The 13,965-nt window shown below is 42.6% G+C and overlaps 1 protein-coding gene across 1 annotated transcript in view; it reads left to right on the forward strand.

The window, feature by feature from the left end:
- The window catches only part of LOC117533107 (netrin-G2), an 86,164-nt gene that overhangs the window by 16,956 nt on the left and 55,243 nt on the right, over nucleotides 1–13,965 (forward strand). The window contains exon 3 of the mRNA XM_034196740.1: nucleotides 7,202–7,845. Within this exon, the coding sequence (XP_034052631.1) occupies nucleotides 7,202–7,845 (644 nt within the window). The remainder of the gene's footprint in view (nucleotides 1–7,201; nucleotides 7,846–13,965) is intronic.

The following is a 13,965-nucleotide window of genomic DNA, read 5'->3' on the forward strand; positions in this document are numbered from 1 at the left end:
AGTGATGGCAGTTTGACACTGAAGCTTCGAACGGAGCATCAACCCTGGACTTCCTATTCCATAGAAGCAGTGCTTCGAAGCTTGCTTCAAATCACGTGACATATGACGTCCGAAGCAGCAACTACTTCAAATCATGTGACATGTGACGTCCGAAGCAGCAACTGCTTCATTTCCTGAATGAATCACTTGACTGGTTCGCGGTCCATTCACGCGATTCAATGCACTGCCTCGTCTCGATTCTGACAGGTGACAGGTTGAAACAGTTTCAAATTTGAGTGCTTCAACACTTTATGACCGCTCTAAACAATGCGCAATGTGTGGGTTGTTGTCGTATTTTGCGTCGTTGCTGTTGAGTTGTTCTTGGTATTGCATTTGAATTGTAGTATCATTATAGAGCAAGCCAGGAAGAAAGATAGGTCGTTCTGGCTCGGGAAACACTTCGAAATGTGGAGAAGTTGTGAACAAAAAGACAATTATCAGTAATATAAAAACAGTTCAATATTTCAAGGAATAGATAGCCCAGTGGGTAGAGCCGGCGGCCCGAATGCGGCGATGTCCTCCGCGCAGCTGGTTCAAAGCCCGGGATGGATGTATTTTAATCATTGCTTTTCAACTTTAATAACTGATAAAAGGCCCTCTCCTCCCAAAAAAATGTACAGCACTCTCTAGTCTCTTCTCAATAACCCAATACACACAATTATCAATCTTTAATTGCAAATAGAACTAGAACATGATATTCAGTCTTAGTGTGTGTGCATCGAATATTTTTCAAGGCAAAGATACGTTAAACCCACTGCAGCCTTGCACTTCGCCAGGAGTGGTCGCTGTAACTGAAGCTTCGAGAAATGAACCTATTTCCGACACAATTGTCCAAGTGGTTCGATGCTTCATTCAAAGCTTCATTTTGCCATCACTACAGAGCAGGCAGATCGAGGACAGGCAGGGTCGGAACCGGGTAGGCAATCTAGTTTCAAACGCGGGAAAGACAAGCATGAGGCAAAGTACAATCTGGCAAAGAGTGTGTGTAAGGTGTGGGTTTAAATACTGGCAGAAGCTAATGGGTGCAGAAGAGAAAGAGAGTGAGCTAACGAGTGGGTGTGGAAAACAGGTGAGACAGGTGAATGGAAAACTACTGGTGAATGATGGAGCAGACTATGACAAGTCAAGTCTACTGAAGATAAAAGCATGGACAAGTGTTTCCAAATCCTGCTGTGACATTAGTCTTTTAATCCTAGATATATTTTTTAGGTGATAGTAGGCTGATTTAGTAACTGTTTTAATGTGACTGTTGAAACTCAGGTCAGAGTCCATGACTACACCTAGATTTCTGGCTTTATCTGTTGTTTTGAACATTGCAGACTGAAGCTCAGTGCTAACTTTTATATGTTCTGCCTTGGCTCCAAAAACCATTACCTCAGTTTTATCTTTGTTTAATTGGAGAAAGTTCTGACACATCCAGTCATTGATTTGTTCAATGCACTTACTCAGTGTTTTAACTGGAGAATGGTCTCCTGGTGAAATGGTTATGTAAATGTGTGTGTCATCCACATAGCTATGGTAACTTATTTTGTTGTTTTTCATTATCTGAGCCAGTGGTAGCATGTAGATGTTAAAGAGAAGAGGCCCCAAGATGGAGCCTTGAGGAACCCCACATGTCATATTTGTCAACTCAGATTTGTATTTACCTATAGAAACAAAGTTGTTTCTGTCCTTTAAGTAGGATTCAAACCAATTTAGAACTGTTGCCGAAAGTCCCACCCAGTTTTCCAGTCGGTTTAGTAATATGTTGTGGTCAACAGTGTCAAACGCAGCACTGAGATCTAATAATACTAACACTGAAGTTCTGCCACTGTCTGTGTTTAAGTGGATGTCATTGAAGACCTTTACAAGAGTAGTCTCAGTGCTGTGGTTTGGACGAAATCCTGACTGGAACACATCAAAACAGTTATTTAAATGCAAAAAATTACTCAGCTGTTGAAAAACTACTTTTTCAATGATTTTACCTAGAAATGGCAGGTTTGATATGGGCCTGTACTTGTTCATTACTAAGAGCGGTTTAATGACTGTAGTTGTCAGGGCCTGTGGAAAAACACCTGAGTGAAGAGAGTTGTTTACTATATGAAGTAGATCTGAGGCCATGCAAGGAAAAACATCTTTGAATAATATTAAGGCAGCAGGAGGAGGATTTCAGAAGTTGAATAATGTCCTCTAGGTTTTTATCATTAATCTGATGGAATTGTGTCATGGTGTTTGAATTGATTTTAAGTGGACACAGAGACAAAACATTTGCTGTACCTGATGCAGAGGCACTGACTGCTTGTCTGATTTTCTGAATTTTGTCAGTGAAGAAGGAGGCTAATTTATTGCACGCCCTGGTGGATAGAAATTCAGAGGCTACTGACACTGGGGGGTTAGTTAGTCTGTCGACGGTAGCAAACAAGGCACGTGCGTTGTTTTTGTTTTTGGTAATGGTGTCAGAAAGACTGTCGTGCATTTTTCAATTCCAAATTATAAAGGCCAAGTCTCTCTTTATAGATTTCAAAGTGCACCTGGAGATTTATTATTCTCCACCTGCGTTCAGCTTTTCGACACTCTTTTTTCTCTGTTCTCACGGTCATGGCCTTTCTCCATGGAGATATTTTCTTGCCAGACACTTCCTTTAACTTAGTTGGAGCAATGGGATCTATAACATTTTTAATTTTTGAATTAAAATGATCTGCTAGCTCATTTACTGAGATGTTAGCAGGGGCAAGTGTGGAAGAACAATTCTGAGTAAACATTTCCCTAGTATTTTCAGTTAAATATCGCTTTGTGGTTACCTCTTTTTGAACATTTTTGTGAACAGAAATAGAGTACTTAGAGATATTCAGACCCTTTGAGATAATTAAGTCCAGAGTGTGCCCCTTATTGTGTGTGGGCTCCGTCACATGCTGAGTCAGTCCATAGTTATCAAGAACGCAAAACAGTTATTTTGCCCCTCTGTCCTGGGGGTTGTCAACATGGATGTTAAAATCACCAGCAACGACTAGACGGTCAAAGTCAATACACACTATAGACAGCAGTTCAGTAAAGTCATCAAAAAACTTGCACAGTATTTGGGGGGTCTATAGATATTTAGGAACAGAGCTCGAGAGGAGCATTTCAGCTGAAGGGCCACATATTCAAAAGAAGCAAAGTTCCCATAAGATGTCTTCCTGCATTGAATGGAATCATTGAACAAAATAGCAACTCCACCCCCTTTCTTATGCATTCTTTCCTGACTCATAAAAATAAAGTTGGGAGGGATTGATTCGATAAGAACAACTGCACTGTTCTGTTGTTCAATCCAAGTTTCTGTTAAAAACATAAAATTGTGATTGTGCTCAGTGATAAAATCATTGATTTAAAATGTTTTTCCTGCCAGAGACCTGACATTTAATAAAGCTAGTTCAAGTTTGTTGAATACACTATCAGTCAGATTTGTTGTGGCAAGCTGTGGCTGACATGGAATCACTTCTAAATTTGATAAACTCACACGAACGTTTGAGCACTTCCTGTTTCTAAGATGATTCACCGCTCTTAATCTATTACCTATCAACACAGATATCGGCAAAGCTACTTGCAGGCAGGGCCCCGGCATGTCCTGGAAAGAGTTGAGAGTGCCATACGCCCTTGAGCCTGGACCCAGCATATATCAGTCAGTGTTTGCGTTTTTTACACACACATTCTTATCAGGCTAAGGACTCATTCCCTACTTGGAGTGGACAGTCCATCGGTTTCCTGCTGAGAACCATGGCCTCATAATTGGAGGTGCTGATCCTCATCCCAGCCGCTTCACACTCGGTTGCAAACCGATCCAGTGAGTGCTGAAGGTTGCAGACCGATGAAGCCATCAGAACCACATCATCTGCAAAAAGCAGTGGTGCAATCCTTAGTCCACCGAACTGCAGACCCCCTCCCCCACGACTACGCCTCGAAATCCGACCCATGTATATTACAAACAGGATTGGTGACAAAGCGCAGCCCTGGCGGAGGCCAACCCTCACCGGAAATGGGTCCGACTTACTGCAGAGGACCCGGACACAGCTCTCGCTTTGGGAGTACAGAGATTGGATGGCCCTGAGTAGAGACCCCCTCACCCCATACTCCCGCAGCACCTCCCACAGTAACTCCCTGGGAACTCAGTCATACGCCTTCTCCAAGTCTACAAAACACATGTAGACCGGATAAGCGTACTCCCAGGCCCCCTCCAGGATCCTTGCGAGAGTAAAAAGCTGATCCGTCGTTCCACGACCAGGACGGAATCCGCATTGTTCCTCCTCAATCTGAGGTTCGACAATCGGCCTGACCCTCCTTTCGAGTACCTTAGAGTAAACTTTCCCGGGGAGGCTGAGTAGTGTGATGCCTCTGTAATTGGCACACACCCTCTGATCCCCCTTTTTGAAAAGGGGAACCACCACCCCGGTCTGCCACTCCTTCGGTACTGTTTCAAACAGCAAATAACCCATTATTTTAATCATATTTAATATTTTCTCTCCATTTTCTATTTCGGAAAAACATTATATTGTTAATTGTTATTATTTAATCAGGTGAAAAAAAAATGGTGTAGATATTTATTTCTATGTTATTTCTATTACTTTACCAAACAGTGTTTCTAGATGAGTTGGTCGCAGTCTTAAACAGACAAAAAGGAACTTCACAGGCATCAGCAGCTAATAAGTAACCTAAATTGAATTGATCAATTGTATTTAGAGTAGAAAACTGCTTGCTAACTAGTTTTGGTTTGTTTGCTGCAAATGAAATAAGCCAGTGGCTTTACTCAACAAAGTGTACAGTTTGGCAATTTATACAAATAATAACCCCTTTTGTACAATGAATGACTCACTGATTATCAGACAAAATAATAACTCCTTATCAGTCTAATTAGTATATCCTGAGGGCGCGACGAGACTTCTGGATGTGATACAATCCAAACAGCGTCAGGGCTGCTTTTTGCAAATGAAGCACCAGGAGAGATGGCTGCGAGGATCTCAGGGATTTCATTCTGTAAATATTGAACTTCTGTGTGTGATGAAGATGTCAGACAACTAGCTTACACCAGTAAGCTCTATCAAATTGACTGAAATGTCTGCAAATGTCTCAATATGACGAGCCAGAATGAAGGATTCTGGGAATATTATTCGAGGGTAAGGATTTTATTTTAAAGTTAGAAAACTTTCCATAAAAAGTCATGGAAGTTGCGTGGCAATCTGTATGAGCTGATAATGAATTCATCTCCTTGTTAGGAAAAGGAGATCTGCTAAGAAGCATTTCTTAGTGCAGGTGGAAAGAGGGTGTGTGTGTGTGTGTGTGTGTGTGTGTGTGTGTGTGTGTGTGTGTGTGTGTGTGTGTGTGTGTGTGTGTGTGTGTGTGTGTGTGTGTGTGTGTGTGTGTGTGTGTGTGTGTGTGTGTGTGTGTGTGTGTGTGTGTGTGTGTGTGTGTGTGTGTGTGTGTGTGTGTGTGTGTGTGTGTGTGTGTGTGAATCATCCTGTTGCCTTCAGAGATCTGTAGAAGGGGTTGAAAGTCTTGGCATCACTATGAGAGGCGGATCAATTATCTGGAGTTAAAAGTGCAGCACTCTGCTGTCTATGCAAAGACAGTGATGGTGCACAATCCTCTTGACCTTCACACTTCTTGTTGTGCTGTTTGGCAAGTTTACTTTTAAGCTCTCTGTCCCTTGATGCATTGGTGGCGAGAGGAAGGCTCTCCTCATTTAGATACATGACTTCCTCTGTGGGTTTATTAAATGACATGGTGAAATGAAGATGTAAAGCCACACTTTACATAAAAGATTAGGAGGAGAAATTGTGATTCCGCTGCTTAAAATAGCTTTCACTTCCCTTATCAGAGACTGCATCTACAAATCCACTCTAGCGCTAAACGTTTTGCTGCGAGACATTTGGTTCTCCCAGGAATTGAGACATTTTAATTACATTTAGACAAAGTGAGCTGTGTGAGGCTGGATTATCAAATGTGTAAAGCAGGTAACTGCCACAGGGACCCATGTTCACTGTGTGGCAATTACTTTGTAGTAATTTGATTAATTGCCATTTTTCTGGGAAATGTGCACGCTCAAAAGATTCTATACACTCAAATATGAACCCTGACCTTCATTATATGAGTTCATATGATGCTTATATATTGTTTGCCAAAAAATACCAATAGCTCACAACACAAAACTGCATCAGTTGTTGGTTTGTAGTGGTTTGTGCAAAATATAATGAAAGTGCCCTGTGTGGTCTGCTGTGTGCTCTGGTGGGTACTTACAGGAAATGTGACCAACACAATGCACAAAGAGTGTTGGAAGCTGGGTATAGATTTATTTTGTCCCCTTGGTAGGTTAATCTGTCTTTGAGTTTGCAGCTTGTTTAGTTACTTAGTAAGTTAGCAACACTTACTAGCATTCAACAACTATTGTGGCTTTGTTACAGTATGTTCAGTCAATCTGCTGAGAGGACTTGGTTATATGTTTTGTACATTGAGAAAAAAACGATGTTCAAGGGTTCAAAAAGGCTGTCAATGTGAAGGGATGAAAGAGACAAAGATACCTTTTAGCACCAGTTCAACAAGAAGAAATCACCTAGATTTGGCGAAAAAAGAGAAAGTGGAAGATATGCATCAAATTATACAGTTTGGAGTAAAGGACGCCTTTTCTTCAGGTCATTTTAGTGTATTGGATAGAGAGTATTAGCTGGAAATGCTACGGACTAACAAATCACAGTTTAAATCTCTTCAATCTAACCAGTGAGTAAACTGCAGAGGGTCCAAAGAAAAACATCTCCGCAAAAATATTCTGAGCCCAATTGCACATTATAAATGGACATGTATTCATTTCTTTACTGGATAACAAGTACAAAATTAGAACAAGTACAAACAGTATTCTTTCATGCAACAATGTGGGTTTAATTCTTCTTCTTTGGGGTCAAAACTACTATAAAACTATGCTATATTTTTTGTCTGAATTATACTGTTATCTATCGTAAAAAAAAGCCATTCTTAAAGGACATAAGGACACCGTCAATATAGCAGGTGATTCCAAACTTTTGAACAGTATAAGTGTATGTCTCATTTTTTTAAGTACAGTAAACACACTGAGAAATAGACTCACTGATTTAAAAACATGTATTATCTCTAAGCAGCCTCACTGATGCAATATTGCTCTGTTTTCCCCTCTCTCTTGTAGGAGAACCCATATCTGTGCAGTGACGAGTGCGATGCCTCTAACCCGGACCTGGCCCACCCCCCCCAGCTGATGCAGGACAAAGAGCGCACCGGCCTGCTCACATACTGGCAGACGGTGACTTGGAGAAGCCACCCCGAGCCCCTGCTGGCCAACATCAGTATGTCCTGGAACAAGAGCCTGGAGCTCTCCGACGACATCCAGGTCACCTTCGAGTACGGCCGCCCCACCATCATGGTTCTGGATAAGTCCATGGACCACGGGCGCTCCTGGCAGCCCTACCAGTACTACGCCGACGACTGCATGGACGCCTTCAACATGCAGCCCAAACTTGTGGCCGACCTCTCGCCCGCTAACATCACACGGGTCATCTGCACCGAGCAGTACTCGCGCTGGGTCGGCTCCAAGAACGACAAGAACGTGAAGTTCGAGGTGCGGGCGCGTTTCTCTGTGTTCGCGGGGCCGCGGCTACAGAACATGGACAGCCTGTACACCCGCATGGAAAGTATGAAGGGATTGAGGGACTTCTTCACCTTCACCAACCTGAGGATGAGGCTGCTCAGGCCCGCCCTCGGAGGCACCTACGTCCAGAGAGACAACCTGCTCAAGTACTTCTACGCCATCTCCAACATCGAGGTACCTGCCAGGTGAGGGTCAAACTGCTAAGAGATGCATGCTGAATGTTCACTAGTTCTACCTCAGTTATCTTCACTTGGAGCACATTTGAACGCCGCAATGTAATCTAAAGTTTTTGGTTACATTTTGGAATAAGGTATACCAAGAATGTACAGAAAGAGGAAATGAGGGCTAAATTATTTAGTGAGATTATAATAATGTTGTGTGAAACTCCGGTTGCAGCTTTAAAATGTTTGGCAACCAAAGTCGGTGGTCACAAAATTCAGATACAAGAACTTCAGTAGCAAATTATCACAATGGGAATGCCAGTATAACCACAAGTCTACAAACAAATCAATCAAAATACGATTTTATATGATGCAAAATACACTAGCTGGCAAATCATTATGCAGGCACCCTTTTTTAATTAAAGTCCACGAAAAGCACACACAGAAAAAATGCAACAATGGAAACTGAACAATCTGTGGGTTTATATGAGACCATGATGCTGCTCTACTCTCGTTTACTATTATTCCAATTACATCGTGGAGCTACGATTCACCACGCATTCATCACACTTTAACATGCCTAGGATTGATTTCCTACAATCTGACACAGATTGCAACCAATATCTTTTTATACCCATCGTGCATATTGTGACATACGATAACCTAAACAAAGAAAAAGTAAACCATTCCCCATCTCAAGGATTTTTTTGGTGTTAAAGTGAAATGGATTTTACAAGGACTATTTATTCAGTAGGAAGTACATTCAGCTAAAACAATTAATTGTTTCCAAGTGTTGTTGTTTTAAAGATTTTAGAGACACAAACAAAGATAGCAGCAAATATCTCACAGATTAAAATATGAATAGATGAACTGTCTTTATGGCTATAGTAGTAGGTGTTAGTGGAAAATACATGTCTGTTTACAGATTAATTGGACTAATTCTTTAAATATATCACTTAAAACAATGCCTATTGTCACATTTAAGACAAAAAACAGTTCAAGTTACCAAAATCAGCCAAAATCAGTCAATGTAAATGACACCAGCCAACACTAATCAGTTTTAAACAAAACATTTAGCAGACTCTAAATAAAAGCAGCCTATATATTGTAGAATGTATTCTCAAACATAACATGCAAAGGTAAACCCACCGGGCGATGAACAAACACAAACACACACACACACACACACACACACACACACACGCTCAAAAACACTCCCTGTCTCTGATCTCGGGGCGTTAAAGTGACCCTCCTCCTCTCTCTGAACATGAATCCTGCTCGTCCTGTGTCTCGGCCCGTGAGGACAATGATTAATGACAGAAACGCACGGCCTCGGTGGTCTAACGTACACCGCGATGCACTCCCTGCCAGGGGGGCCGGGAACCCTTACAGGGCAACTTTGTGACAGTGAAAGATGTTCAGGGCCATCACACGCCTGCTTAGCATCAACAAGCCATCTCTCCTACCTTTCAGAATTATCATTCCAATCAATACGGGAGGCTGACATTTGAATGGTATTTAACATCCGTGTTGGGATGGCCGGGAATGTGTGTGTGTGTGTGTGTGTGTGTGTGTGTGTGTGTGTGTGTGTGTGTGTGTGTGTGTGTGTGTGTGTGTGTGGTGTGTGTGTGTGTGTGTGTGGTGTGTGTGTGTGTGTGTGTGTGTGTGTGTGTAAGGTATGGTGTGTGTGTGTGTGTGTGTGTGTGTGTGTGTGTGTGTGTACTGTGTGTGTGTGTGTGTGTGTGTGTGTGTGTGTGTGTGTGTGTGTGTGTGTGTGTGTGTGTGTGTGTGTGTGTGTAAGGTATGGTGTGTGTGAGAAGGAGGGAAAGTGAAAATGAGCGACTGTGGGTGTGTATGTGTGTGTAGAGTCGAAGTATGGGGGGTTGTTTGATGAAGACCTGAGTGGATGCTGACACAGCACACACATACACATACATATACACGCACGCGCACACACACACACACACACACACACACACACACACACACACACACACACACACACACAGCCCTCTGGCACTGTTGAAAAGGCCTGCAGGTATTGATCACAGCCACTCTTCAGGCTCAGCACAGAATCAGAGAGCGAGGCAGCGATACCCCGGGGGTGAAACAGTCCATCGCCACGCCAATTTAATCATCAACAAAACCGGTTTTGAAATATTTGTGCTTATTTTTATTTATTTAGCAGTCCACGAGTGCACCAGATCTAAGATTTGATCATCCGTCTCAGATTCCCTGCTGTGCCGCTTTGCTTGAAACACTCCCAAAAAATCTCTCCTCATTTTCCTAATGTCCTCTCCTCACCCAGAGACAGGGCTGGTGGTTGGTGTCAGTGTGTGCTGATCTGGTTGCGGCTTTAAAGGTTTGGCAACCAAAGTCACTGGTGGCAAAATCAGACACAAGGACTGAAAGAGCTAAATCTCACAACGGGAATGCCGTTATAACCAACATCTACAAACAAATCAATCAGAATACAACATCAAATGATGCGAAGTACACTAGCTGGCAAATCATTATCAAAAAACACACAGACAAAATTGAAACAATGGAGACTATTAAGTGTGGAAACTGCTTAAAAAAAATGGGGGGCTTTTATTTCTATTTACATCATACTGTAGCACTACAATTCATCACACATAAATCAGAGAGAGGCAGCGATACCTTGGGGGTGAAACAGTCCATTGCCAGACCCTCCACCTTCACCACTAGCAGCTAATTTAATCATCAACCTGTTTTGAAATATTTGTGCTTATTTAATTTATTTAGCAGTCCACGAGTGCACCACATCTAAGATGTTATCATCCGTCTCAGATTCCCTGCTGTGCCGCTTTGCTTGAAACACTCCTCAAAAAAGTGTCTCCTCACTCTCCTCACTGAGGCTGGTGGTTAGTGGCGGCTGCAGATAGTGTCAGTGTGCTGGATCTGGTGACAGAGGACCCAGATTTAGCTCCTGTGGAGATGACCGGGTCCAGTCCGTCTTCCGCCCCCGGCAACCCACACCTCCCGTAACATAATCACTAATCAATGAGTTATTCTGGGCGGCCAGCAGGAGTATTAGGTGATAGTGGGTGGGGGGTCTTCAACAGTACAGTACAATCAAGAGTGTCTGATGCTTACGGCTGGGAAATTGATTTTGGGGGAGCGAGACGATTAGTCAATGTTCCCTGGACAAAAGGCTAAGCTATTTCATCTCATCTCATCTGGCCTTAGTAACATATTGGGATTTCCAATGCTTAAAATTTGAATAATGAATATTCCTCTCTGCTGCTGCTCCGGCGGGGACACGGCGCTGAAATGGGTTTTATATGATCAAGACCGAATGGCAGTGTACCTAAGGTCGCGGCAGTAATGAGATATGCTGGTGTTATCGATGGAGAGAGGGTTGTAGTCACTTCCTGGCCGTATTGTGTGTCCCCGGGCCTCAAGCTGTGGATCTATGGCTGAACCCAGAGAAAGTAATTATTATTAGCTAAGTCTCCTTAACGACCTGAGTTGAGCCTGGACGGATACGCCAAAAAAATACCCTTTTTTATCATCAGCCGGTGTAAGATGTTACTGCTATGGGACGTGTCTCTTTTATCTGCATTGTCAGAGTCTCTAAAGAGCTGCTGCAGGTACGCAGTAATCCAGGTACTCAGGGATAAATAGTGCTGCTTTATCAATAAATACGTAACCTGAGAGCCCATTAAGTGCAAACGCAGGGAGGTTGCAAATTTAGATTTGTGGACACAATGAAAACACTTGTGAGAGGGCGTTTAAGGTCGAGGGCAGCCAGAGGGGCAGCACGGATTTTAAAGACGAGAAGGTCAAACAGAGGCAAAGTAAAACTGGATTCGATTTATTCGATTATTGTATGATTCAGCATTGCTCACTGTGTTGCAAAGTTCTGCCAAGGTGAACTGTAATGAGCTACATTACTGACTACAATGCAAACTCCGAGCCAAGGTGTTCTGGGTTTTGAAATGCCTCGGGCTCCATGCTCATTTTACAGGCTCTATTCAAACCCTTTAGATGTGGACATTTCCATATCACTGATGGGCCTTGTGAAAGCCATCTCCAGCCATCAAAGATAGAGTGGCAAAGCCTCAACTCTATCATCATTTACATCAGGGAAATCATTTTCACCGGGAAGCTTAACTCATAAGCGCAGCTCTCAAATTCCCCGTCATTCATTGGACCTCCATTTCTGTCCCCTCTGTCCCATCTGTCAGCCGGACTGTGGCTGGACTGCAGGTCGGCCTGTAGTCTGCATTATGGATTAGACGTGGGGTCATGGATTGGGCCCTTTTTAATGGAATAAGCAGCAGGTCGTACGGTGGGTCTTTATAATGGAATAAAGGAAAGGCTGTAAGCTCAGGAAGAGCCAACTAAGTGGATTAGGGCCAAGACGAGAGCAGGAGACGGAGCAGCATGAGGGAAGTTTTCCTCTCCCGGCTGGTAATCGCTGCAGCATCAGGTCTTCTTCTCCCCGACCTCTCAGTTTGATTTGATTGGCTGACGGGGGAAGAATGACATTTAAGAGAAGCCAAGTATGAGTGAGTCTTACTCCCCCGACATCAGTCTGCTGAGGGAAGAAACGCCCGGCACATGGGCAACATTACAGCACTGATTCTTTTTCCAGAATGACTTATTGAAATTCACATTTGAACGTATTGTGAACAAGAAATGTACATTTGTATTTGATTTTATTAATAGTTTATTAAAAAAAAGGCAGTACATTTGTATTAGTATTCCTAATTGACTGTAAAACTATGGAGCAAACCAGCCAAGCCACAACTAGAAAAAGAAATTAGCTAGTATTAATTCTGAGCAAACTGGAGTGAATGTATTTGACTACTTTAATGATTATAGTCCTATTTCTTTATAGTTTAGGAATTAACAAATGTAATTTCCACTTTTGACAACTTCTATTGTAAATTGTAACACAATTAAGTGTCTAGACTCTACGGTGATGGTAGCAGCTCTGAATAGGCTGTGAGCTGTTTGTACAGTGGTGCTTTAAGCTAAAGGCTAACATGCAAAACTGTCAGTACTGGCCAGAGTACCAGAAACATGAGTAACCAAAGTTATTACAATGCATCTAATTACTTTTAGGACATACACAAAACTACGAATGTCAGCTTCATGCTTTCGCTCAGGATCACCAATGTCATTTTGATTCATCATCTGAAAAAACATGAATGTCTGAAACTACATTGTGTTCCACTCCATCTCCAAGATATTTCAGTCTATACAAAAGTGGTAATCCTACTAACTAAAATATCAACATGTTCACCCCTACAGGCCCTGTCACACTGTCCCGAAATTGACACCCGATGGACACACGAATATGGAATTGTGAATTTCGCACGATGATGGCCCCGAACCACACACGAAGGCAACATTTACATTACATTTAAGACATACAACTGCAATGAAAGTACCAAAAACAATTGTGTTACAGTACTATGATACTGTACTGATATCTTCAGACTTTGTTCTTTACTTTATCCGTCGTTATATGTAGAAAATATTACGTTTTCTCCGTAATGTTGTTTCCATAACAACAACAACTTCCTGTCAACTGTCCTTCAAAATAATATATTATATCCTTTTTAGTTTCACAGAACACAAATTGGGTTATTTACATAATATATTTACATGATTTTGTTGTGCAATAAAACAACCCGATGGACACACGATAAAGGAAATGTTCAAATTCGGCTGTGATCGTAGCAACATCGGGCCATTCGTGAGGGCATCTTAAGCCTTCGTATGACCGCCGGCGGAGTTTCTCAGGCTCCGGCAGCAACTTCGTGAGCGGTGGCAAAATCTTTGGCATGCCAAAAAATTGCCGAAGGACCTTGCGAAGGTTCATTTTCGTGTTGAATTTGTGTGTCAATTGTGCCCTTCGTAAGGCCATCGTGAGGGCATCGTGTTATCATCGGTGCCATCGGGCATTCGCCCCGATCAGAGTGAGGGCGAATGCCCGATGGCACCGATGATAACACGAAGATGACACGATTTGACAAGATGTCCTCACGAGTGCCTTACGAAGTTGCCGCTCACTAAGTTGCTGCCGGAGCCTGAGAAACTCCACCGGCGGTCATACGATGGCTTAGATGCCCTCACGAATGGCCCGATGTTGCTACGATCACAGCCGAA

Source organism: Gymnodraco acuticeps, unplaced genomic scaffold (genome assembly GCF_902827175.1).
Source record: "Gymnodraco acuticeps unplaced genomic scaffold, fGymAcu1.1, whole genome shotgun sequence".
In the NCBI taxonomy this organism is placed as follows: Eukaryota; Metazoa; Chordata; class Actinopteri; order Perciformes; family Bathydraconidae; genus Gymnodraco; species Gymnodraco acuticeps.